At 43.7% G+C, this 21,518-nt stretch overlaps 2 protein-coding genes and 3 non-coding genes across 5 annotated transcripts; 3 read left to right on the top strand and 2 right to left on the bottom strand.

The window, feature by feature from the left end:
* Positions 1-84: 84 nt before the first annotated feature.
* Positions 85-10,657, bottom strand: gigyf2 (GRB10 interacting GYF protein 2). Its single transcript, XM_068748891.1, has 29 exons — positions 10,620-10,657; positions 10,467-10,486; positions 10,237-10,364; positions 10,045-10,140; positions 9,767-9,878; positions 8,738-8,843; positions 8,612-8,652; positions 8,469-8,504; positions 8,180-8,356; positions 7,861-8,080; positions 7,589-7,743; positions 6,238-6,477; positions 5,965-6,137; positions 5,530-5,686; positions 5,265-5,431; positions 4,798-4,892; positions 4,496-4,624; positions 4,276-4,406; positions 4,061-4,161; positions 3,755-3,895; positions 3,494-3,652; positions 3,171-3,419; positions 2,810-2,932; positions 2,385-2,642; positions 2,101-2,303; positions 1,856-2,007; positions 1,538-1,731; positions 1,119-1,260; positions 85-901 (listed from the first exon to the last, which is right to left on the bottom strand). The coding sequence occupies exons 1-29, from the start codon at positions 10,655-10,657 to the stop codon at positions 834-836; spliced, it is 4,011 nt and encodes a 1,336-aa protein (XP_068604992.1). The 3' UTR covers positions 85-833.
* Positions 10,658-12,533: 1,876 nt separating this feature from the next.
* On the top strand, positions 12,534-12,605 carry trnap-agg (transfer RNA proline (anticodon AGG)). Its single transcript has one exon. It is a non-coding gene; the product is annotated as a tRNA-Pro (tRNA).
* Positions 12,606-12,871: 266 nt separating this feature from the next.
* On the bottom strand, positions 12,872-12,943 carry trnaw-cca (transfer RNA tryptophan (anticodon CCA)). The gene has a single exon. It is a non-coding gene; the product is annotated as a tRNA-Trp (tRNA).
* Positions 12,944-13,150: 207 nt separating this feature from the next.
* On the top strand, positions 13,151-13,224 carry trnai-aau (transfer RNA isoleucine (anticodon AAU)). The gene has a single exon. It is a non-coding gene; the product is annotated as a tRNA-Ile (tRNA).
* A 1,228-nt stretch (positions 13,225-14,452) lies between these two features.
* kncn (kinocilin) lies at positions 14,453-17,401 on the top strand. The gene is made up of 5 exons (XM_068749319.1): positions 14,453-14,600; positions 16,656-16,724; positions 16,865-16,939; positions 17,087-17,180; positions 17,326-17,401. The coding sequence occupies exons 1-5, from the start codon at positions 14,453-14,455 to the stop codon at positions 17,399-17,401; spliced, it is 462 nt and encodes a 153-aa protein (XP_068605420.1).
* The last annotated feature ends 4,117 nt before the right edge of the window (positions 17,402-21,518 follow it).

The raw sequence follows: 21,518 nt of genomic DNA, 5'->3' as shown, positions 1-21,518 counted from the left end.
TTTTTTGAGTTTCAGTTTTACTCTCTGGATTTAATAACCAGAACTTTTGTTTGTAGAAAAATCCAGACACAGGTGTGAACAGCCCACACTTCAGACTGTTTATTTCATACTGCAATAAAAAAGTATGACTTCAGCAAATTATTTTCATATATTATAATACAGATGCAGAATTGAACATTTTTCCTTTGAACAGCCCAGTATTTTACAAGAAAGAAAACTACTTGGGACCTTTGATCATGTCCTTAAAACAGGACACAAGTGGGCACAAATCCTTGGGCTCCGTATTGCTGTCATTATCCATGAACAACCAGCAGGAAACATGGAGGCAAAGGAGAACTGGGGGGGGGGGTCGAAGTGTGAGGGGGAACTTTCAATAAATAAAACAATGGCTATAGTTTCTCTATCCTTCCCAAAAATATCTGCACTCCACAAAAACAAATGTCAGAGGCCAGATTTGATGCTGGTGGGTCAAACATCGGTGCGAGTAGCCGATGCCAAACTGACACCGATGCCTCTCCCAGAGACTATTTGCAGATTGCCTTCTTAGCCGCGTTGATGGCGAACGATCCGGTTCGCTCCATTCCTTTAGTCTGGAGGGTTTTTCATCAGATTGCATGTCTGGAAGCGTCTGGGAACCTGCGGTCTCAGAGGTTGTCGTTTGTTGATAATTTGGAATATAAAGGGATTACCGAGAGTTTGCCTCGTAAACGGGAAACTGAAACTAAAGATGGAAGCTGTGGAAGCAGTCGAGGCGGCTGCAGCGGGGGTTGGGGAAATACGGCTGCTGTTCAAACCGGATAAAGTCAGCAGGCGTTTGGCTCGGCTGCCGTCCTTTAAAGGTCCTCCAAAGTCTCAATCTCGCCCATATTCAGCCTCTCAGATGAAGCATTGACAGAAAAACCTGAAAAATTAAGAAAGACTTAACTGGATGAAATTCACGAATAAACCAAACTGAGCATAAAGTGTACATTTACGTTATGCCTGTGTGAAGTGTCAAGAGATATGCATAACCGATAATCCCAATACAGACAAGGCAAATCAAATGTCAGCCACAGGAACGAAGCATCCAACTCTTCAGCAGTGAATCTTTGTGGAATCTTCAGATTGAGTATTCTTACCGAGGAGGCTCGGGTCAGCACGGACCATCTTCTGCTTCTTTTTCTTCTTCCCTGAGGTGACGGTCTCAAAGCGCTGCTGCTGGCCACTCGTATGGTTGGACTGGTAGAGCGACGAAGATCCTGTTCCTGCCCATACAGAATCCTGACCACAAAATAAAAAAAAAAAGGATTTTAAAGACTGAATGTTCTATTACTAATTCAACTAAAGTTTATAAGGTTGGCTAATGGCTTCCGCCTCGCAGATCGTCTCAGCCCATCAGAGAAAGGGTCAACTTCACAGCTCGGAATGCCACCGAGACGTCACAAAACAAAACAAAAACACATGAAGCACAAATAGGGGCTCGTCCTTCGCTCGAGCACCCTCCCAAGTCTCATTTGTCTGTAAACCCACTGGCACTCCCCCCCTTAGTCTCGCTCACCTGTTGCTGCTTCAGAACTTGCTGCTGGTTCTGCGGAGGCTGCTTCTGTTGGTTGGCGTTCTGTTTGGCACGACGTTCCAGGAATTGCTTGGCAAAGTCCTTGGCCTCGGCGGTGTCTCCCAGATAGGCGCGGACGTAGTCGTGCACCTCATACGAAGAGTCGACTTCTTTCAGGAAGGATGCAAATGTGGGAACTGGAAGAACGAATGGAACAGATGGAGAACACACGTTGGTGAATTTCCAGAAATAGTTAAAACGGCTGTACATTGGAGTGCCTTTGAAAAAAAAAAAAAAAAAAAACACATTTAGAAATCGTACCGTCCAGATTGTTGGCTGTGTTGAGAGTGTGTAGAGTTTGCTCACACCACTGCATGAAGGTGTCCTGCTTGCTTCTACCAATGCCTTGAAACAATTTGAGCAGCTTCTCCTCCTCTTCTAGCTTCTTATTGGCCCGTCCACTCACAGAGTTACTTTAGAATCACGTACAAATGAAAGAGGAGCTCGGTAAGCTCATATGTTAAGGTATGGTTGTGACATTTATTTTATTTAGGCAGTCTTAGTACCTGAGGTTGGCATTGCCTTTATTATTCTTCTGCGCGCTGCCTTTCCTGGGTTGCGGAGGTTGTTGAACTGCCTCTTTCACGGCTTCATCCCAGAAGCCCATGTTGGAGTTGTGGGTGTCACCCCAGATACTGCTGGAATCTGAAGTCCAATTAGAGCAGGAGCCGGTGTTCACGGAACCCCACACCGAGTTACTGAGAGGTGTCTGCGACAAGGAGGAGAACCGGTCACCGACGGAACACTTGATTGGAGTGAGATCAGCTCCACACACACACACAGCTCTTACAGGTCTGGTTTGATTGCGGCTCTGCTGGGTAACGACGGGATATTGTTGTGGCTGTTGTTGTTGATGTTGCTGCTGCTGCTGCTCCTTCCGCTGTTTCATCTGCTGGGCTTCTTCTCTTTGAATCTCAAGCAAAGATTTGGTAATAGCTGGCTGTTTGGCCACACTCCCCCACCCAGAAAGCTTGGCCTGAGGCTGCTGAGCCAGTTGGACGGCCTGTTGCTGCTGCAACTTCAGGAGCTCCTGTTGCTGACGCCAATGCTTGAAAAGGGAGATGACATGAATTACGGTACGTAAAAATGGCATGTGAATAAAAAACAAACAATTATTTCAAAAGTACTAAAAGCACTATTTATTTTACTCGAGAAAATGTGCAGCCCCCAAACACAACACGACTATAGAGAGAAGCTACTGCTTGCTGCTCTTACCTCCTCGCGGGCTTGTCGCTCCCTCTCTTCTTCCAGTTTCTGGATTTCAGCCAGCGGCAGGGTGTTCTGAGGCTGGTTAATAGTGTTAGAGGACTGCTGGCCCCACTTTGAAGAGGACGGAAGCTAAGGAGGAAAACGTGGTACCGTCAACTCTAAATACATTGCAAGACATCGTTTTATTATAATTGACCAATCCTCTGTCTGTGGAAAACCTGAAATCTGCCTTGAATTTATTTTACCAAGGCAAAGAGGCAGGAAGGAGCTGAAGAAAATCTAGTTGGCTGAAATAATGAGGGCTCATTCTATATCTGTAGCCACATCTCAGTCATCCAGCAAAAGGCAACTCACGAAGAGCCCTCACCTTCATTTGTGCAAGTTGCTGCTGCTGTTGCTGCTGCTGCAGCCTCCGGAGCGCATCTTGTTGCTGCTGTTGCCTCTGTCTCTGCAGCTCCTGTTGTCTCTGGACTTCCTGCTCTCTCCTCTTCTGCTCCTCCTCCTGCTGTTGGGCCAGAGCGGCCGCTGCGGCAGCAGCCGCTTCCTCTGCTCGCTGCTTCTCCTCCTCACGCCTCCTCAATGCTTCGAGCTCCTCCTGCTTTCTGCGCTCTGCTTCCTAGTGAGGTAGAGTCATTGCAATTACGTGACATTATACAAGTCCAGAAAGGACATTAAATCCCGTCAGCTTACCTGTTTGCGAAGGAACTCCTCTCGTTTCTTTCTGTCCTCTTCTTCCCTCCGCCTCTCCTCGAGTCTGCGGAGGGCTTCCTCTTGTGCCAGTCTCTCCTCTTCCTCTTTTTGCCGTCGGTTTGCCTCTTCTTGCTCCCTTTGCCGTCTTAATGCTTCCTCCTAAGATTTACAACTCCAGGTGAGTCGGAACTTTCATGGCCATCGGAGAAGGTGACTCACTAAGACAGTAAGCAAAAGTTTCAAATACACCAAATGCTCCACCTGCTTTTGTCGTGCCAGCTCCTCTTCTTTCAAACGCCTGCGTTCCTCCTCTTGTCGAGCCCTGAGGGCCTCCTCCAGCAGTTTTCTCTCCTCTTCCTCCCTTTTAGCTCTCATTTCTGCTTCACGCCTCTCCAGCTCCAACTGTTGAAAAATAAAAAACACATTTGTTTGTATTTTCTACAGAGATGTGTTAGGAAGGAGGACGAGGGATGTGTGTCTGTTGACTCATAAGACGGTGGGACATTTGGATCAATTTTAGAGTGACAATAAACCCAGAAAAAGTGGGATGAAATATACAAAATTTACCTTTGCAGACTTTGCCTTCTCGAACTGTTGCATCTGCTCGATGGTTGGAGCCTGTGCCACGGAGTCTATGGGTAAATCCCACACGCTGCCGCCATCCCATGCTGTCGAGAGTGATCACAAATGATTAATTACACCTGCTATTAAGTAATACAGATGTGCTAATTTGCTTTTGTGAAGAAATTGATTTTCTAGAATATCAAAAGGTAGAAACTCACTGCCAGAAGAAGCTTGTTGGAGGTTTGGTGTGCAGGATGCCTGAGAGGGCGGCTTCTGCATTTCCCACACAGAACCTGAATCCGGTCCAGGCAACGACCGAGTAACTGGAGGTAGGAGGCTCTCAGATGCTCTAAAAAAGCAACAAGGAGGTTTACATAGATGCTAGCAGCTTTAGGTGTCAATGCAACGTAAACATGCTGTAATATTGTGTTTCCCAACCTCATCTTTAGAGCTTGGTATTGCTGTAGAAGCAGATTGATCTGTTGTTGGTGTTGCTGCTGCTGCTGGAGAGGTGCTGAGCTCAGAGCTGCAGCTTTCTGCTGGGCCAAGGCCTGAGCGTACTGCTGCCTGATCAGCGAAAGGGCAACGGGTCGCAAAATCACTTAATCAATCGTTTATCGATAACGAGGAACTGATTCCTATTCTACGTCTACAAATATCGGCATACATGTATTTTTTTTTATACCGAGCGTTTAGAAACGTATGTGTAGAGAAAACCGTCGTAGCTAAGTCGGGTCTACCTGAGGAGGTATTGATATTGGAGCTGTTGCAACTGGTAAAGGTTGAGCGCAGTGAGCTCTTGCTGCCTCTTCAGTCTTTCCTGATCACCATCCCCCTGCATTACAAAAGCAACAGTCAGAATGAAGTGCAATAAAAACACAGGAGAGCTACAAAGACAAAGTGTTGAGAAAACAATGACTTCGGGGTCAACATTCTGATGATCAAGTGAAAGGAAGCAGCATTTAGTAACTCTTAAACCACGTAAGTAAACTATTCATATTAAAAGATACATACATTTTCATTTTTTTTTAAAACAGTGATTTGCAGGAGAAAAAAAGAATCTCCACAACTCAACTCAAAGGTGGCTATTGACACACTCATAGAAATAGTGGAGTACCACGCCCCCTAGAGGATCTTTGCCGGTACCGGCAAAGAAATCCTTCTGGAAAAATGAATATAAACGGGAACATATCTAGTAGACATGTACCTGTAGAGGTGGAGGGGCAGGGCCTGGAGAGAATGGTACCCGCCCCCATATCTTCATGATTTCTCCAAGTGGTTGAAAGACTTCGTCGCATCCTCTTTTGATTAAGAGAGACATTGTGAAATAGCCAGCCTGGAACCACTCAGTCATCTCCTGGTTATTGAAAGGACCTGAGAGAACAGAGAAACAATGGAAAAAGGAGATTCAGGGACAATAGGGAAGTTTTGTTTCTCCCACTGTGAGCATATAAAACCTCTGCTGATCTCACCCTGCATCTCCCCCTGTGGGTCTTTGTAGAACCACTTCAGGGCAGCCTGATGGGTCAGTGGTAGGCCTGCAGGTTTGGGCTTCTCTGGGGTCTTGGCTGCAAGTCTGTCGTCGTCCACCACTCCATCCTGTAAGTATGCGACCATCTTTTCTGCCTCCTGGAGAGTATGGACAGAGAGGAATTGATGAGGATCTTACAATACTCATAATCAATTAAAAGAAATAGTCAAACACACAGGCTCATTTGTCAACTCATTTATTATGTGAAGTTTACTATACCTATTTTTTTTATTAAATGACAAATCATTTTAACGGTGTTAATTTGAAGGAATGTATTATCACTAATATTCTCAGATGGTTTCCTCTTCTGTGAGTAACAAAACCTCAATGACAGCAGAATTAAACAAATGTTTATGTTAAAAACAATTTAGTTTACCTGTTCAAAGTGTTTCAGTCCCTCATCTTCATCTGTGTCATGTGGAACATTGGTTGGCCTCCCAATAGATGTCAATATGCTTGAAGAGAATGGCAAAGCGTTCTTCGTTGCCACAGGAACCTCCATGTGCTTTTGCTGTGGGAGCTGAACTGCGGGCGATGGGACCGATGCTTCTGCGTAACAGGCGGAGGAAAAAGATCATATTAGGTTTTCATGGCGGGAGGAACACGATGACAAAGAAGCTTTATTTAAAAACAAAGACTAAAATCTCACCTCTGAGGGTGGCTGAAATGTGGGTCATGGGTCGGGACTCCAGCATGCTATTTGACATGGGGATGCGTGTCGGGACTTTGCGGTGTTCTGACGGGAGCTGAAGAGTTGGTTGTCGTTCAGCCGGCCTCTTGAGCTCTTCTGTTCTACTGGGCTGACTCTTGGACAGGCTCTGGGCCTCCGACATCGGGTTAGCAACCGGTGAAATAACAGGCAGAGTCTCTTCCGGCACCCTCGTCAACTCTTCAAAAGACAAAAGAAAGAAGATGAGATCACACTAAAGCTAGCGATGAGCCCTCCTGAAAAAGATACGTCTTAATCACGGTTACAGTTAACTCCTAACGAACAACAGAGCAGCGTCATCGTGGTTGAGATCTGTGCAGCAACTTTGTGCCAAGTCAATTAATTGATTTCCTGATTTCCTTAAATTTGGGGGAACGGCGATTGGCCGATTCCTACATATGAAACCTCCGCAAATGTCTGAATGTCAGCCACTGTGCCCTTCTGTTCTGCCATGAGATCACCGACAGGCCCGGCGGGCCCCAGCCTCTCTCTCCGCCCCCTGCACAAGCATTGAAAGCGAGCGCCTGTTTAGCTTGGCTGGACATGTAGTAGATGAGAAAAGAAGTCGCCTGTCTGGTGAAAAAGCAGAAATGCTTTTGTTCCTAAATAAACAAAAACCTGCCACTATTGTAAAAGTGACTGCATTTTTTTGTAGAATGTTTGACTTAAGGGCTTTTTTCCTGTAAACTGTTGCAAATGATTTTTAGATTGATTTGGTTTAGATCTGGGCATTTTTTCTTTTTTCACTCCAAGAAATAAAACCTAAAAATCAGGACACCCTACTGGTGGTTTAGGTTGTTTTGTTAGTTTGTTCTGTAGATAGTTATTTTATTAACTACCTCATACCTTGTGATTTCATTTTATTTGTAAAAGCAAAATACTGCTGTGCACTTTATTCGGTGAGAGGCTCAAAACGGGTCTGCAGTGTAACCTGTTGCACAAGTTTTGTTTGTTTTCAGTAAAATAAAACTGGAACATTGAAGGCGTGTGCTGTCAGATATTTAAAAAAAAGAATCGGTATCGGCCAAACTGTTCAACCATAAGAGCAGAGAGTGCCTTGAAGATGACTGAAAAGCACATTAAATATGTACATCATCTAATGAGCACACACGGGCTGGGGAGAAGGCAGGAATTGAGAAGGAAAGACCAGAGTATGGGATTCCTGCTGGTGAATTATACGCCATTATGAGCCCCCCTGATTTGACATCACATCCATTTATGCCAAAATCCTTAAAATACGACACAGAATGTCGAAAAAAATATTGACGCTCAACCAATGGGAACCACTGACCTTTCCGTTCAGCTTCTCTCTTGGCCTCCATTTCCGTTTCTTTGGTCTCCTTGGGCCGACTCTCCTCTTCCTCCAGACCGCCTTCACTCTCATGCAAGGGTTTGAAGTCGAGTTCTGCCTCCTCCAGGATTGGCTCTTTGGAGGATTTCTGTAGATGGAAAAAAAAAAAAAAAAGATCACAATTACACTAACATACATTATTAACAGCTGCCACGCCAATACTTCAAATGAAATGGTTTGTAATTCAGTGACAGTATTAATTTCTCAGGCCTCGTCTTACCTTGAGTGAGAGAAAAGCCCCCGATGAGTCAAAGGTTCCTGCCTCCTCATCGGCATCTTCCAGGCACCACTCTGGGAGGCTGTCCCTCTCATCCTCCAGGCTGCCGCTGCCTAACCGCGGCTTCCGATAGCCACGCTCGTCTTCTCTTGCATCAAAGGGGAACCGGCGGCGTTGATCGGCGTGTTCCCACCACCCTCCAGACCGAGGCCCATCTGGTGACAATGGCTGAATGCTTAACCTCAATGCTATGTAGCCAACACATTACCTTACTCTGGATACTACAAAACTAAAACCACAAGTACATTGCCTACCTGGGTTCGGGGGGCACCACCGGTCACCATCTCGTCGTGATCCTGCCAGACGCCAGCCGCCCTCATCGTCTTCACCATTCTGATCATCGCGAGAAGAGCGCCAGTTCTCACTCGCTGCACGTGTGAAGTCGTGCTTCCGTGGCAGGATTGCTGCAACATCCTCGTAATTGCCTCTGACTGCACAGAGCGGTAGGTAGGGTGATGCTTGAAATGTGAAGCCATCAACGCGACACCGATAAATCTGAATGTCCTGCAAGTCAATTTGTTTGTAACAAAAAAGCTCACTTACTGTGATTCATCTGAAAATGCCCTGGAGCAGCATCGACTGGGTTGACAACAGGCAATGAGGAGATGAATCAATTTGGGTTGTTTTTTTTCTCCAAGGAGTAAAATGTGTGTGGCTTATTTGTGCTAAAAAAAATTAACACCAACCTGGGTCCTTTCGAACTGGCTTTTCAAATCGTCTATCGCCCCTGGTGAGAAACCAAAACCCCACATTTGGTACAGTCATAGTGAAGACATTTAATATTAACTGCACAAGACAAGTGATTTTCGTACCTTTCTTCCCAGCTCTGGGAACGGTGCATCTCTTTCCCTCCACGACCAAAACCATCCACATCGTCAAAGCTTCTTTGGTAAAAACCTCCTTCTCCTCTTCCCCGGCCTGGAAACAATCACAGGTCAACATGACATTACGGCCCTGGTAGCTATTTACTAATACCGTTTTTCCAGGTACACCACTCAAAATTAACACAGCACAAGATGCCACTTTAGGTCAGAGTAACATTAACTTCAGCAACCCCCCCCCCCCCGCTTAACAGCTGATAGTGTGTGAAAGATGGGATACATGAACACGTTTGATTTTAACAGAACAGAAGAACCAGCACACTGCTAGTTCAAGGCTTTTGCTAATGTTATCAGCATGTTAACATCTACAACCAACTCTGCAGCAAACACTGGGGAAGTAGGGAAACGAGTCCAGACGCAATCCAAGGTCTGCAAAAAATAACTAAAGTGCTTACTCTGCATATTGCTCGAGGTTCAACCACTATCGGCTGTGGATAAGACAGGATTTTATCATTTTCTCGGCGTACTGGAGGCCAAACATGAAATTCGCAGCTGTGACTACAGACACAACTATCAAAGCTGCCCGACTATGTGAAAAGTACGTCAGCTGCCTGCTACACAGCAGTTCAGAACTCTTCTTTATGTGCGGTGGCAGCCGACTTTTGTTGTGGTGATGATTCCAGGTACTGCAGATGTTACAGCCTACTGAACGTCTCCCAGCACGCAATGACTATCAGTAAGCTTACAAACAGTACCGAACATGCAGAATGCATTCTTAGAATGTGTAAAATTACCAGACTGGACAAGTGGGACCAGCATCTAAACTTCAAGCAGGCTTTTAAATGTTTGATGCACATAATTTATAAAAGTTTAATCAGCTGTGGTTGAGTATGTGAAAAATCACACCAACTACAGACTGATAGTATTACACCCATAGTAGGGATCTCACCATCTATCTTCTACTTATCACTGAAATGAGAAAATATAAATGACACCATCACGTATAGTCTGAGTTCATACCTCTACCCCTTGAGGTACTTCGGCCTCTTGGTGCCCCCCCTGCTATCGGCCCACTTCCTCGCCCTGTCAGTCGTAGGACAGCTGCACTGTTTACAGACATGGAAAAATTTCTCTGCAAATGCAAAGCAGGGAAAGGGAGAGGGACAGCAGGGTCTCAGTTTTCTTCCTTTCATTGTACTGCATTTAGCAGCCTCTGGAAAAAGTGGCGTGCAAATGAAGAGATTATACTTTATCTTGGTCTAGTGATAACTCAAATTGTTTCCTGTTCGCACTCCTACCTGTTCCTCTTCCGTAAAAGACACAAGTGCCAAAGGTGGCAAGGGCTCCTCTTGCAATATGGGCAGAAACTCCTTATCGTGCAGGTCTATAGGGATCTGGAAGAATTAAATAAGCACCAGCTTTCTATGTCTATTTCTCAGCAGTAATTTGAATGCGAATCACAATGACAGTAAGAATACATCAATGCAAACCTTATTGTCCTTGACATAAAGTGCTAACATTTCTTCTCTTCCATATCGATACTCTGCAAGTTTGTACTTTGGCAATGCAGGTGACAGGGGTGGAGAGGCAACCATGCAGCCACTGCCGCCGCCAGCACCTGCACCAGCACCAGCACCTGCACCTGCACCTGCACCTGCACCAGTGCCTGCACCTGCACCAGCGCCGGCACCTGCGCCGGCACCAGCGCCGGCACCTCCACCTCCAGACAGGGCGCGGAGCCTGCAGAGAGACAGTGGACAGTTACAGCAGAAGGGACAAAGCGTGGGAGACAGCGCTAAAGCTGAGGTGGCATGTCTGAACATGTGTGTGTGTGTGTGTGTGTGTGGGGGGGGGGGGGGGGGGGGGGGATTACCATTCTGGTCCAAAGTTAAGTGTTTGGGTTTCAGCCATTCTTCCTCGAAGTTCTACAAATGTAAAAAAAAAAAAAAAAGAAGGAAGGCGTACGATTATTAAAACTCGGAATATCTTCATAAATACCAAAGGTTCTGTCAGTCATTTGGAATGCATTCCAGCTTTGGGGGGGGGGGTTCATAGCTCAACTCCACTAGCACACAAGGAGTGTACAATTTCAATCTCCTAAAGCTATTTTAGGAGCTCTCTCCCCTGCCTGCAAACGGGGTATGTCAGACACCTGGAATCGATAATTGCCTTTACTAAAGCAAATAATGCCAATCATGTTCTGCTGCAATCGACTCACAATACCAGTGGCCATATGGGAAGCAGGATCAGCCACGTGTAAATGAGTAGTTAACAATAACGACAGCGACTCCGCTACAGTTCGCGACATTTAAGGCATTTCTTCCGCACGTAAATAAGAAACTCCTGTCAGTTTCCAGAACGCTGCAACTGCAATGACACTCCAAAAGAAACCAAAGTATGGCGACTTTCCACAATACCATGTTTACTGAGACGATCGTTTTTTAAACAAAGTATGAACTGCACAGCTGTTGTCACACAACGTTATTCAAACGATCAATCGTGTTACTTATTGTCACGCTAGTTATGTCATTGAATAAATGTAACGCAGTCTTAAATTGATCGTCAACACGTGAAAAGGGAAGGTTACCCATCGTCCAGCAACAACTACGTTAACTTTGCGTCAGCTAAAGTAAACCAACAGTTCAAACAAGCAACGTGGATGTATTTTACTTACGTCAAACAATTACTTGGCACAATTCTATACGTTTGTTATTGTTCAAAGTCGATAGAAGAGTTGCTGTTATGTCAAATATAAGCAGTAAAACTGCAGCGAACCTGTTTCAAATCCGTCGGAGGTTAAATTAGCGTGTTAGCTTTCGCTAACTGCAGTTAGCCACATAGCTAAAGTTGCTAGTTAGCATCGTATAATCTCAACAAGGCTAGCTAATCCATTCACGTAATGCCCAAGGATAAAGAAACACACACTGACAATCCTGTAGTTTACCATTTAAATCGAGGTGCTGTAACATATTGTATGAAACAAACACCTACACTGCTTTACCACAAATCACTCAATTCCCTCATCATTTGCAGATAGCAAGCTAAGAGATACGCTAACCAGCTATGGATGGCCTTCGAGCAGCCAGAACCCACAACAAAATTTCCTTGTCAGACCGTCCCGCACCTCACCGGCCCGGACAAGCGCACGGAAATACTGTAGCACGGTGCTGCAAGGCCAAGTAAACATGGTGGCTTATCAACAGTCCCAAGCGGCCCCTGTTCGTCAGAAGATTGCTCTTTGACATGGCACTTTACTTAAATGTAAGATTTTACTTTGCTAGTGTATGAAACTTTGGCTGTCTTACCTCTGCTTGTTCTGACAGCACAAGATTTGTATGCGAGTTGTGTGGCTCTCTCTCTCTCTCTCTCTCTCTCTCTATTCGTTTTTCACAAGATGGCTGAGTGCGTGTCACGTGACATCAGACAAACCCCGTATGCTGTTGAAAGATTTGCTGACTTGTATGTACTGTACATACATTGTCTGTGTACTTTTTTGTTTTATTTTATTGCTACGTCATATTTCAATCGTTTTTCCATAATATATTTATAATGTAACTTAACTTTGATGCGACTAAGCTACTTGTACACACAGCCGTAAAGCTAACGTTGTGTACGCAAGGCATCGCGCTGATATAAATCAAAAGACACGGCAGGGGAACCAGCTGAACAAACCAATGATGTACGTACATTTTACATATATCGAATAAGTCGATGGTGCCAATCGCTACCTTTGATTATTACATTGTACAATGCAATAGCTGTCAAAAGGCGGAAAGGCATATACGGTGGCTCGTTGGTCTAGGGGTATGATTCTCGCTTAGGGTGCGAGAGGTCCCGGGTTCAAATCCCGGACGAGCCCTATTTTTTTTCATTCTTGCCGACGTAGCACCACCGGTGTTATTCTTTACATATTAATTAATGACGAGCGTGATTTTAGACTGTGCTTAACACATTATATTTCTTTTTTGAGAAATACCTGGGCAGCAGGTATTTGTGAAGAGCATTAAATCAAGCAAAAATAGTAATATGTCTATAACACGTAGATGTACATTAATTTGGGCGGAATGGAAAATACAATTGTCATTGCCAGTTCATGTAACAGCATTAAAAAGTACAAAAAAGATTTGACCCCGACGTGATTTGAACACGCAACCTTCTGATCTGGAGTCAGACGCGCTACCGTTGCGCCACGAGGTCCGCGTCAAGAAATGGTAAAGATCAAATTTATCAATGATCGACCCGACTGCAACGTGACTTCGTAGATTTGATACGTTCGATATAGTTATATATCCTGAGTTTGTTTGCATACAGATATAAAGAAAACAAATAGGAATAAGTATTATACACCTCAATAGGAATTATCCACCTGTGTTTAAGGATTGTTCTCTTTTGAAAGCGATTGCAGGCCGGTTAGCTCAGTTGGTTAGAGCGTGGTGCTAATAACGCCAAGGTCGCGGGTTCGATCCCCGTACGGGCCACTTCCTTTATGAATGCGCTTGCTTTTTAAAAGTACATGTTCCTTCGATAAAGTAATATGTATTTAATTATTAACCCGATACAACACAATGAGCTCAATCCATTTTTCCATTTCGATCACGGCGTTTTAAATACAAGCGCAGACAACTTATAAAGGCAAGTCGTTGCTGGGCTGTAATTTCCTATAAATGTTGCTCCAATCAGACGGCGAAAAGTCGGAATGAATCGTTACAAACTCAAAAACAGAAATGTGGCATTGGTGTTATAGTGGTTAACATAGCTGTCTTCCCAGCAGTTGACCAGGGTTTGATTCACGGCCGACGCAAATATTTTCTTTTATAACATGCACGCATACATGCGCACACTCACACACAGCTTTAAAGTTAGTTAGTTAGGAGTTTACCTACAACAACAAATGTTTCTTCTGTACTTACTAAGTTACTGTAATTTGTTATCCTATTCACTGGCGTTTATCCTACTTACCCCTTTCCCCCCTCTGTTGCCATGGATATGCTATTCCTATGGCAACAGTAGACCTTTTTGGATGGCCTTGGGCCTCCACCATAAAGGACTCTCTGAAACTTTCATTACACATTCCCTTCAAGCTCACAGCAAAATACAAGTTGCAAGCACATAGACCACCCCCCGAATCCCACCCCCATTCCATCTCTCTTTCTTTTTTCTCTCTCTTTCTCTCTCTCTCTTCCTCTCTCTGCCCTCCCCCTTCTCTCTCTGCTTCATTGTGCTGCTCTGTCGTGCAGTCACGTATCTCACTGTCATGTCCTTGATTCACTGCACACTTTCAAGACAGCCATCCACCTGTTTGTTGTTTTAGAAGTGTACTTGTTCCCTAAATTGCACTCTTTCTAGGCATTAGTAGTGACACATGATGCAAGTACTGCTCGATAGAGTTCTGTGATCAGATTTGCAGCATGCATATCGCTGTCATTAGAGTGACTGTCCCAAGCGCTCTAATTTTCAGCGCCAGCTGAAACCAGAGCTCCATCTTTAAAGATGCATGAAAAGTCTTGAGCAACAGAGAATAGATATGGAGCCTTTACCGGAGAAAGTGTTTCTGTGTCAGAGAGAGTGAAAGGAAAGGAGGGGTAAGGCTCGTACAGATGAAAGTAAAGTCACCAGCAGCGACGAGGGTCGAAGTCGAGGCGGACTGCAGCTTCAGATCACTGTTTGAAGGGCAGGTGGGGGGGGGGGGGTGGCTCCACATGCTGAATGAACCCTGTCAGTGTTGGGGAGTACCATGGACTAAGGGTGGGCTCAGCCCTGCTCAGCATCGTGGCGGGCTGCATCATCATTGGCGTCTCCAGGGATTGTGATGCTGATGCAGTTGGAGGCATCTTCCTGGGAGCGGGGGGACTAGGTGAGTCTGAAAAGTCTTAGGGGACTGTGGAAAAGATTTCTGGTAGTTGTTAAAAGACATTGGATTATTAGACTCTTATCCCGTTTTAGGAGGCGGCTTAAAAAAAATGTAAATGTAAAATGTTTTTTGGGGGTGAAATACAATAGATTTTCTCAGTAGCATTGATGCTATGCTGCAAATCAGTCAAACTTAAGTCTGACACACATCATGTTGCAAAAGGAAAGGAATCAAGCAGTCAAGCCTTGTAAAATGTAGATGTTTTGTTTGTGTTGCGTTTTATACGTAAATTTCTAAGGAAGAAAATCAGCAGCTTGGGCCATTCTTCATCCAGTGTACTTCAAAAACACACTGCGATCATTTGATACAAGTGTAACTGGAAGCAGCCGACAGGCAGATGGATTGTACTGCCAAGAGGAACTGCTTTCTTGAGAAGGGGAGCAAAGGGCAGGTGGTTTGATCTGAGGAAGAAAACGGCAGCATGCATTGTTAATGGAGCTGCACAATATATTGTTTCTGCATTAGCGTCACAATGTGACCATGCGCAGTCGTCACATAGCAGGATAGGCATTGTCAAGTAAATGCATATCCTTATAAAACGTCATTGCTGCTTGAATACAAGGTTGTCATTTTCCATGATTGATCAAAGGGTAAAAGACGTTAAAAATTTAAGCCTGCTCACCGTCCAGCGTGTGGGGGAAGTGCATATTTTAACATTGCTGCAAAAGGCAGATTACATGATTGTACTTAACACACTAAAGACTGCAGTGACATGCTGATCAATGGGCGTAACCTTAGAAGTGTAACATGCATTTTGTCTGACTGAGAAAACCATTCAGCCCTCAGCTCTTCTTGAAGGTTAATCTCGAGAAAGGCCTGAGGGCAAAAATGCCATCTCAATAAAGTAAAAAGAATAAAATCAGCTTGTGATGATTCTTTGCATGTGTGTTATGCGAATGAACACTATTCTGAACACTTGTGCACATTGTTCACGAATCACGACAATTTATTTTCACGCTACTACAATGTAGTCCCTTCAGGCAATAGTTCTATACTGTATTTCTTGTCTGTCCGGGGGGGGGGGGGGACATGACAGACTTCTATAATCACCCAAATGATGGTAGTTATAATTGTCTCATGTTTGTGGTGAAATGATATCTATTTGTCATATGACATTCAAATTTTGCATTACAATGATATATTACAATGTTGTTGTTTTTTCAGTATATTGTTGATGCAAAATGTCTCAGCTGTCCATTATTAAAAAAATCCTTCTTTGCACATTTGGACTGAGAAAAATATTCGCTCTGGCTGCACTTGAGCAGCTGAGCAGCATCTAATAATGTGTTTAGGGGCTTATGTGCATTGATGCTTCCTCCAACACATAAGATGATTAATGACTATGAACAGTGTACTCAGGAGAATCTTTTCACTCTTCTCTGCTACTTTCATAACATTTTTAATCACATGCATGCATCACAGCCACCCTCCGGACTTGCGAGCTCTTGTGTCTTGCAAAGGAAAATCGATAACTGTTGAATTGGAGCAGCGTGCCACTGAGAGCAACACAAGCCCCGCTGCTGGGATATTGCTTTACACTTTTGAGTTGGACAGGAACAAACACCAGACCGTAGCTGGAAAACTGAAGAATGAACCTATAAGGCATCAAACACTCTCTTTGTTGGTGATTTGAGTTTTATACCTCTTGCTGTGCTTCACAAACAATCCATGGAGCTATGAGCAAATACGATTATCAGGTTGCAATAAATGAGAACATTCAAGTAATTGGATTCATACTATTACACAGGAGTGATATTTGATATCCCTTCGTAATGAGATTGTTACAAGAGCCTGCAGTACACGCTAATTTACTCCGCTTTCTCTCAGTTTGTTCCAGTGCAAATTCAGGGAAACGAACAAATACGATTACTTGTTATTGCTTTTCTACCCAAGAGTGTGACAAATGCGCACGCAGACGGTACACTAATCCCATTATGAATATAAAAAGCAGTGTTTTTGTGTTGTTCATATGCATTAATAATGGTATCTGCTCTCCAGGTCTGCTCATATCCATATACCCATTCATAAAAGCCTGGCTGAACATCAACCATATTCTTCCTTCCTTTGGTAATTTTTTATTATTATTTAATCCCTTTATTTGTCATCACATTCAATTTAAATACCTTTGACCATGAGTAACCCCATTTTGAGATGCTGTTGTTTCATCATGCTACCAAGCTAAATCTTACATATGATCATTTTTCCAGGAAACTTCAGAGTGCATCCCATCCCGCCTGCCAACCCCGCTCCTGATCAACCTGTCGAGGCACTAAGAAGAGAAGGCAGGCTCAGACTCGCGTCTTCTTTTTATTATTTGTAGTAATAAATATGTAATTTATTTTAAGGATCACTTTCAAGGCCAGTATAATATATATCCTAAATATACTAATGTACTGTAATTGCAATTGCTTGTCATGTGACATCGGCAGGGACTCACAGTCAATTGAACCTGGAACGTTGTAAAAGTCGAGTGGGAACCTTTGTGGAGGGTGGACCAATGGCTGAGACCAATCCGGACGAGGGGTACGAGATTGTATTTTGTATCCTCTGAGCTAAATTCGCCCTGCAATGAAATGGCGGCTTGTCTAGGGTGTACACAATTATCTCAATGTTTTGGCATGCAATATATTTTATATCAACTTTGTCACACAATGCAAATATATTGCAGGACATCTCCAGACATGCCAGACGTCCTTTCTCGTCGGAAACTTAAGCAGACGCCTTCTGATCAAGAAATACCCTGATCTTCATTTGTTTTCTTTCAAATTTGGGACCAAATACTTTTTTTTGAATTTTTCTCTTTGTGTGTGTGTGTTTTTTTGTTGTTGTTTTTTTTATCTCTAATTGTACCTGCAGCAAATATCCCATCCTGTTTGTTGAAAGCACTCTGTGTTATTTATATGTGGTCAAATAAACATCTACAAACATTCAGGTGTAATTGTGAGTGGCACATTTTCATGCTTCCTGACACTAAGTGAAGCAACTGAAGCTCTGGGGTCCCACTTGTGGGCTGCTCATCTCATAATTGCACAATGTTCTCAGGCAGCAATTAAGAAATGATTGCATCTTTTATGCGGTGAGGGAACTCGTACGCTTTTCGGATCAAGTTCCCTGGTGGCTCACTCATGAACGAAACATATTATAATGCATGTCTGTGTGTGTGTGTGTGTGTGTGTGTGTGTACAGACGCACAAACACGCTAACAGGCTGCTCGCTTTGCTTGCATACATGAACTGCACTCATACAGTGAACAGCACAGCCATTCGGGACAGCACAAACAGAACTGCTGCTGCTTGATAATTGGCATAGAGAAGAACACTGTGACAAAAAAGTGTGACCTATCAGAAGGCTGAATAACAAAAAAACAGGGGTCCAGGGAGGCCGAAGCACAGTGCATTAGTGATGTGATTCATTGTGTGATGCATAATTATGTAGTGTAGTGGCACACCAAATCCGCCATGCTGAGAGACATCATGCCTTTTTCTCTGTAGCACATTGCTACAGCATATCATGGCTAACGTGCGACAATCTGCTCACCCTACATCCATTTGGTACTGTTCAAGTCGGAAAAGCTTGACATCTGACATCTGCAAGCTCTAAATCTGGAGCATTTAGGATGATGACTCAGCTTCAAAGCACAATGCAAACAAACGTCCAACTGAAAAATTGGTCTGTTTTTACTGCAAAAACTAATTCTCTTTTAAAATGTTTTGTGAATCATATTTTAGTGTACCGTTCAGCCATGACACCAGTCACATGTGATGACGACAGAGAAAATATACTGCTCACATGCACTAACATGCATTAATGGATGCACACAAATAGAGATGTTGAATATATTTCTATACAAGTCCCATCCGAGGAGACCTGAGTGCTTTTATTTTGAGATGGACAGTCCCTTTAAATTTAGTAAATTTCTACTTCTCCAATTGTTTGCGTGATATGACGCCTGGCGTGCGATTTTCTCTAGCCATGTGCGTCGTGCATTTCCTGCTATTTTTGGAGGTACACCTAGTTTCAATACTCTTTCTCATCTTTTCAGTGGAAGTCTCATGAGTCATGTCACTTTTTTCCAAAAATTAAATGTAATTGAGTCACAGGCTGTTTTGCTGCTGTCCTGCTTTTCCAACTTTGAAGTGGTCGCACCTGAAGAGATGAGTAAAGTTTGTGTCTTTTAAATGCTTGTTAATTATTAACAATTTGCATATTTAATGCTGTTATTAACACATATATAGACTATTCAATGCATGATTATATAAACAAGCATCTTAAAGCTTACAACATAGACTTTAAAGTGACGTTTGACTTGTCTCTTTTAGTTCTTTTAATGCTCTCAATGATCCTCTAATAATGCAGCATTTTACCTCTGACTCGCTCAGCCTTGTAATAATGGATGTATTCAAAATTAATGAGGTACATCCCTAACAATTAATAAGTGTCAACCTGTTGGATGATTAGAAAATAATAAATTAATGTCCCTGTGTTGATGAATTGATTCAAAAACCAAAGAGTTTTCACATATAGCACCAAAGGCTTATTTTTATCTAATGTATGGAGTTCAGCTACGTAAAGATATTCATTCAAACTTAAACTGTTATATCGTTTGGTCATATTCCCCCTCTCTGTCCCTATACCTTCAGCCTCGTTCCCACCTCCTAAATTTCAGTCTTTGTAATTTTTTACTTGGCATACCATTGCCCTTTGAAGCAGCTTCATGTGTCTCTGTAGAATAAAAAAAAAATCTCCTTGCATCCTGGTTGAGAGGAGATGCAACCAAAAGAAGCGAGGGAGGCAACTATTGAAGAGAAGTGCGATTATCCCATCCCACCTATGGCTCTCTCTTCTGCCTTTTAGTAACGTGCCTCATGTGGCCTTTTATTTGACAACCCAAGGCGCACCTGTGCAGCACTCATGTTGTTTAACGAGCATCCTGATATACCACACCTATCAGACCTGGCAGAGACTCAGTGCTCTCATGGCTTATAACAAATTGGTGCTCTGAGACCAATAATCCTTTATGTGAACAAATCTTAAATCTTTTTACTTCAACTTGTGTTCTTGAGTCAGTTTTATATATATTTTTTAGGCAGCAGGCAGATCATTCCATGCTCATTATACTTGGACTTTTGTGGGCTTTGTGCTTTTTGAGTTTCTATCGCCTTGACCTGTTACTGATTCATCTCTATACCTTTGTCTTTTCTCATAAATAATTTTAAAACTTAAAACCCATCTTGGCGCATGATGGCGCCGATGATTATTATGACGCTGTTGGTGAATGACATCTGGAAGCCTGCACATAACCCCCCCCCCCCTCATTAAATGAAGATAACCATTAAAGGGAACAAACTACAGTTACTTTCATTTGACACAAGCCACCCACGCATGTATGCCGGTAACACAGTGGCGCGTTTCCAAATCCCTGGAGCGATTTTCTTACTTCAGGAGAGGAAAAAGCGGAAAAGGTAATTTTCAGTCATCAGAGGGTTTGGTGTGGCGGCATTAAACAAAGTGCTCCTCTTGACAAATCAGGGGCTGGTGAGGTGCAGGCAAAGGTGCAACACACACACACACACACACACACACACGCACACACACACAAACACGCGCTCATATACGCGCGCGCACAACAGGTCGAGCAGCGGGATGGATGAGGAAGGACAGCCGCGTCCAGGGGTCCAGAGATGAAGGACGTTTTTGCGCGCCAGATCAAATTAGATATAATGAAATGTGACTTGTCTCCGTCAACCGGAGACGCGTCTCTGATATTGACGCTGCTCGTCCGTCTCCGTCAGGTGCTACGTGCGTCTCGGTCCGTATCAGAAGCGGCGCGCCGCTGATGCGTCTGCGTGTCCAGCTCACCTATAAGTGGTCTCCCCGTCTCCCCTCGGATTTCTTCGGGTTAGATCGCCTCGCTTTTTTTTTTTTTTTTTCGCTACTGACTGAACGGTTTTCGCTCCTCCGTTAGAAGCATGCAGACCTCTCGGTTTGGTGTTTAATTACGCCCGGTAATTAACACCGGGCATCTCCGTGAAGAAACATAAAATCCACTGATGAAGCAATGGAAAAACCGACAGTGAAAAAACAACGTGAAGGGTAAGATCTTTTTCTTCATGTTAAATTTCTCATCATGGAGACAACATATTCACACAGAAGAGATCCACCGTTCGTTATGGGTTGTATACACAGTATATAGTAGGTTCATGGATTTCACTGATGCACACATTCACAAAAAGCATCCACGCCCTCTCTCTTCATTTGCCCCAAGTGGCCTGCAGCTGGCGTGAATGAATGAAGCGGCGGCAGCAATGGTTCGTTTCTGTGTTTTTTTTACAAAACGTGCACGATGAGTGATTCCACTGAATTATGAAGACGCACTGTCACCGCGGGTGCATGCGCCTCGTTTATGCTGAGGCGCAACTCTGCATGTGATTCATGTGAGTAATCAAATTACTACTTTCATGGTGCAGCAAACGCCTCACGGCTGTTAATATAAATCTCAACTTGGATTTCTGGATGTCCTCGTTTCATAACGAGTAGTGTGCTAAGAGAATAAAAATGTGTTTTCTATATGTGCAGCAGGTTAATGAATGTGTATCCATCATATGTCAGTCCACCTCCTCTCCTTGCATTGGGTGTTGATGGACTGAACAGACCCCCCCCCCCCCCATGAGGAAGGACGCTCATCACCATGATCACTGCCAAGTGACACCAGTGCACAAAATAAGAGCAGCAATGCATGGCGTTTGCTTTTCTTTCATGTCTGCGCCTAAGATTAAAAAAAACAACAACTAACAGTCGCATTGTTTGTCCCATTTACAGACAAATATGTTTCCTGCCAATGAAACTATTTAAACGTTACCA

This window comes from Brachionichthys hirsutus, chromosome 15 (assembly GCF_040956055.1).
Source record: "Brachionichthys hirsutus isolate HB-005 chromosome 15, CSIRO-AGI_Bhir_v1, whole genome shotgun sequence".
Classification (NCBI taxonomy): Eukaryota; Metazoa; Chordata; class Actinopteri; order Lophiiformes; family Brachionichthyidae; genus Brachionichthys; species Brachionichthys hirsutus.
The sequence above is the reverse complement of the archived record's forward strand: the minus strand, read 5'-3'. Positions and strand labels throughout refer to the sequence as shown.

What these genes read in the sequence shown, in the direction of transcription:
- gigyf2 (XM_068748891.1), bottom strand. Translation starts at nt 10,657, where the DNA reads ATGGCTGAAACCCAAACACTTAACTTTGGACCAGAATG. An exon ending in CCCACAGGGGGAGATGCAGG is followed by an intron (nt 5,432 to 5,529) that starts GTGAGATCAGCA and finishes CTGTTCTCTCAG; the next exon opens with GTCCTTTCAATAACCAGGAG. An exon ending in CTGCCCCTCCACCTCTACAG is followed by an intron (nt 4,893 to 5,264) that starts GTACATGTCTAC and finishes TTTGTAATGCAG; the next exon opens with GGGGATGGTGATCAGGAAAG.
- kncn (XM_068749319.1), top strand. Translation starts at nt 14,453, where the DNA reads ATGAACCCTGTCAGTGTTGGGGAGTACCATGGACTAAGGGTGGGCTCA. An exon ending in CGAGGCACTAAGAAGAGAAG is followed by an intron (nt 16,940 to 17,086) that starts GCAGGCTCAGAC and finishes TGACATCGGCAG; the next exon opens with GGACTCACAGTCAATTGAAC. An exon ending in GAGACCAATCCGGACGAGGG is followed by an intron (nt 17,181 to 17,325) that starts GTACGAGATTGT and finishes AATATATTGCAG; the next exon opens with GACATCTCCAGACATGCCAG.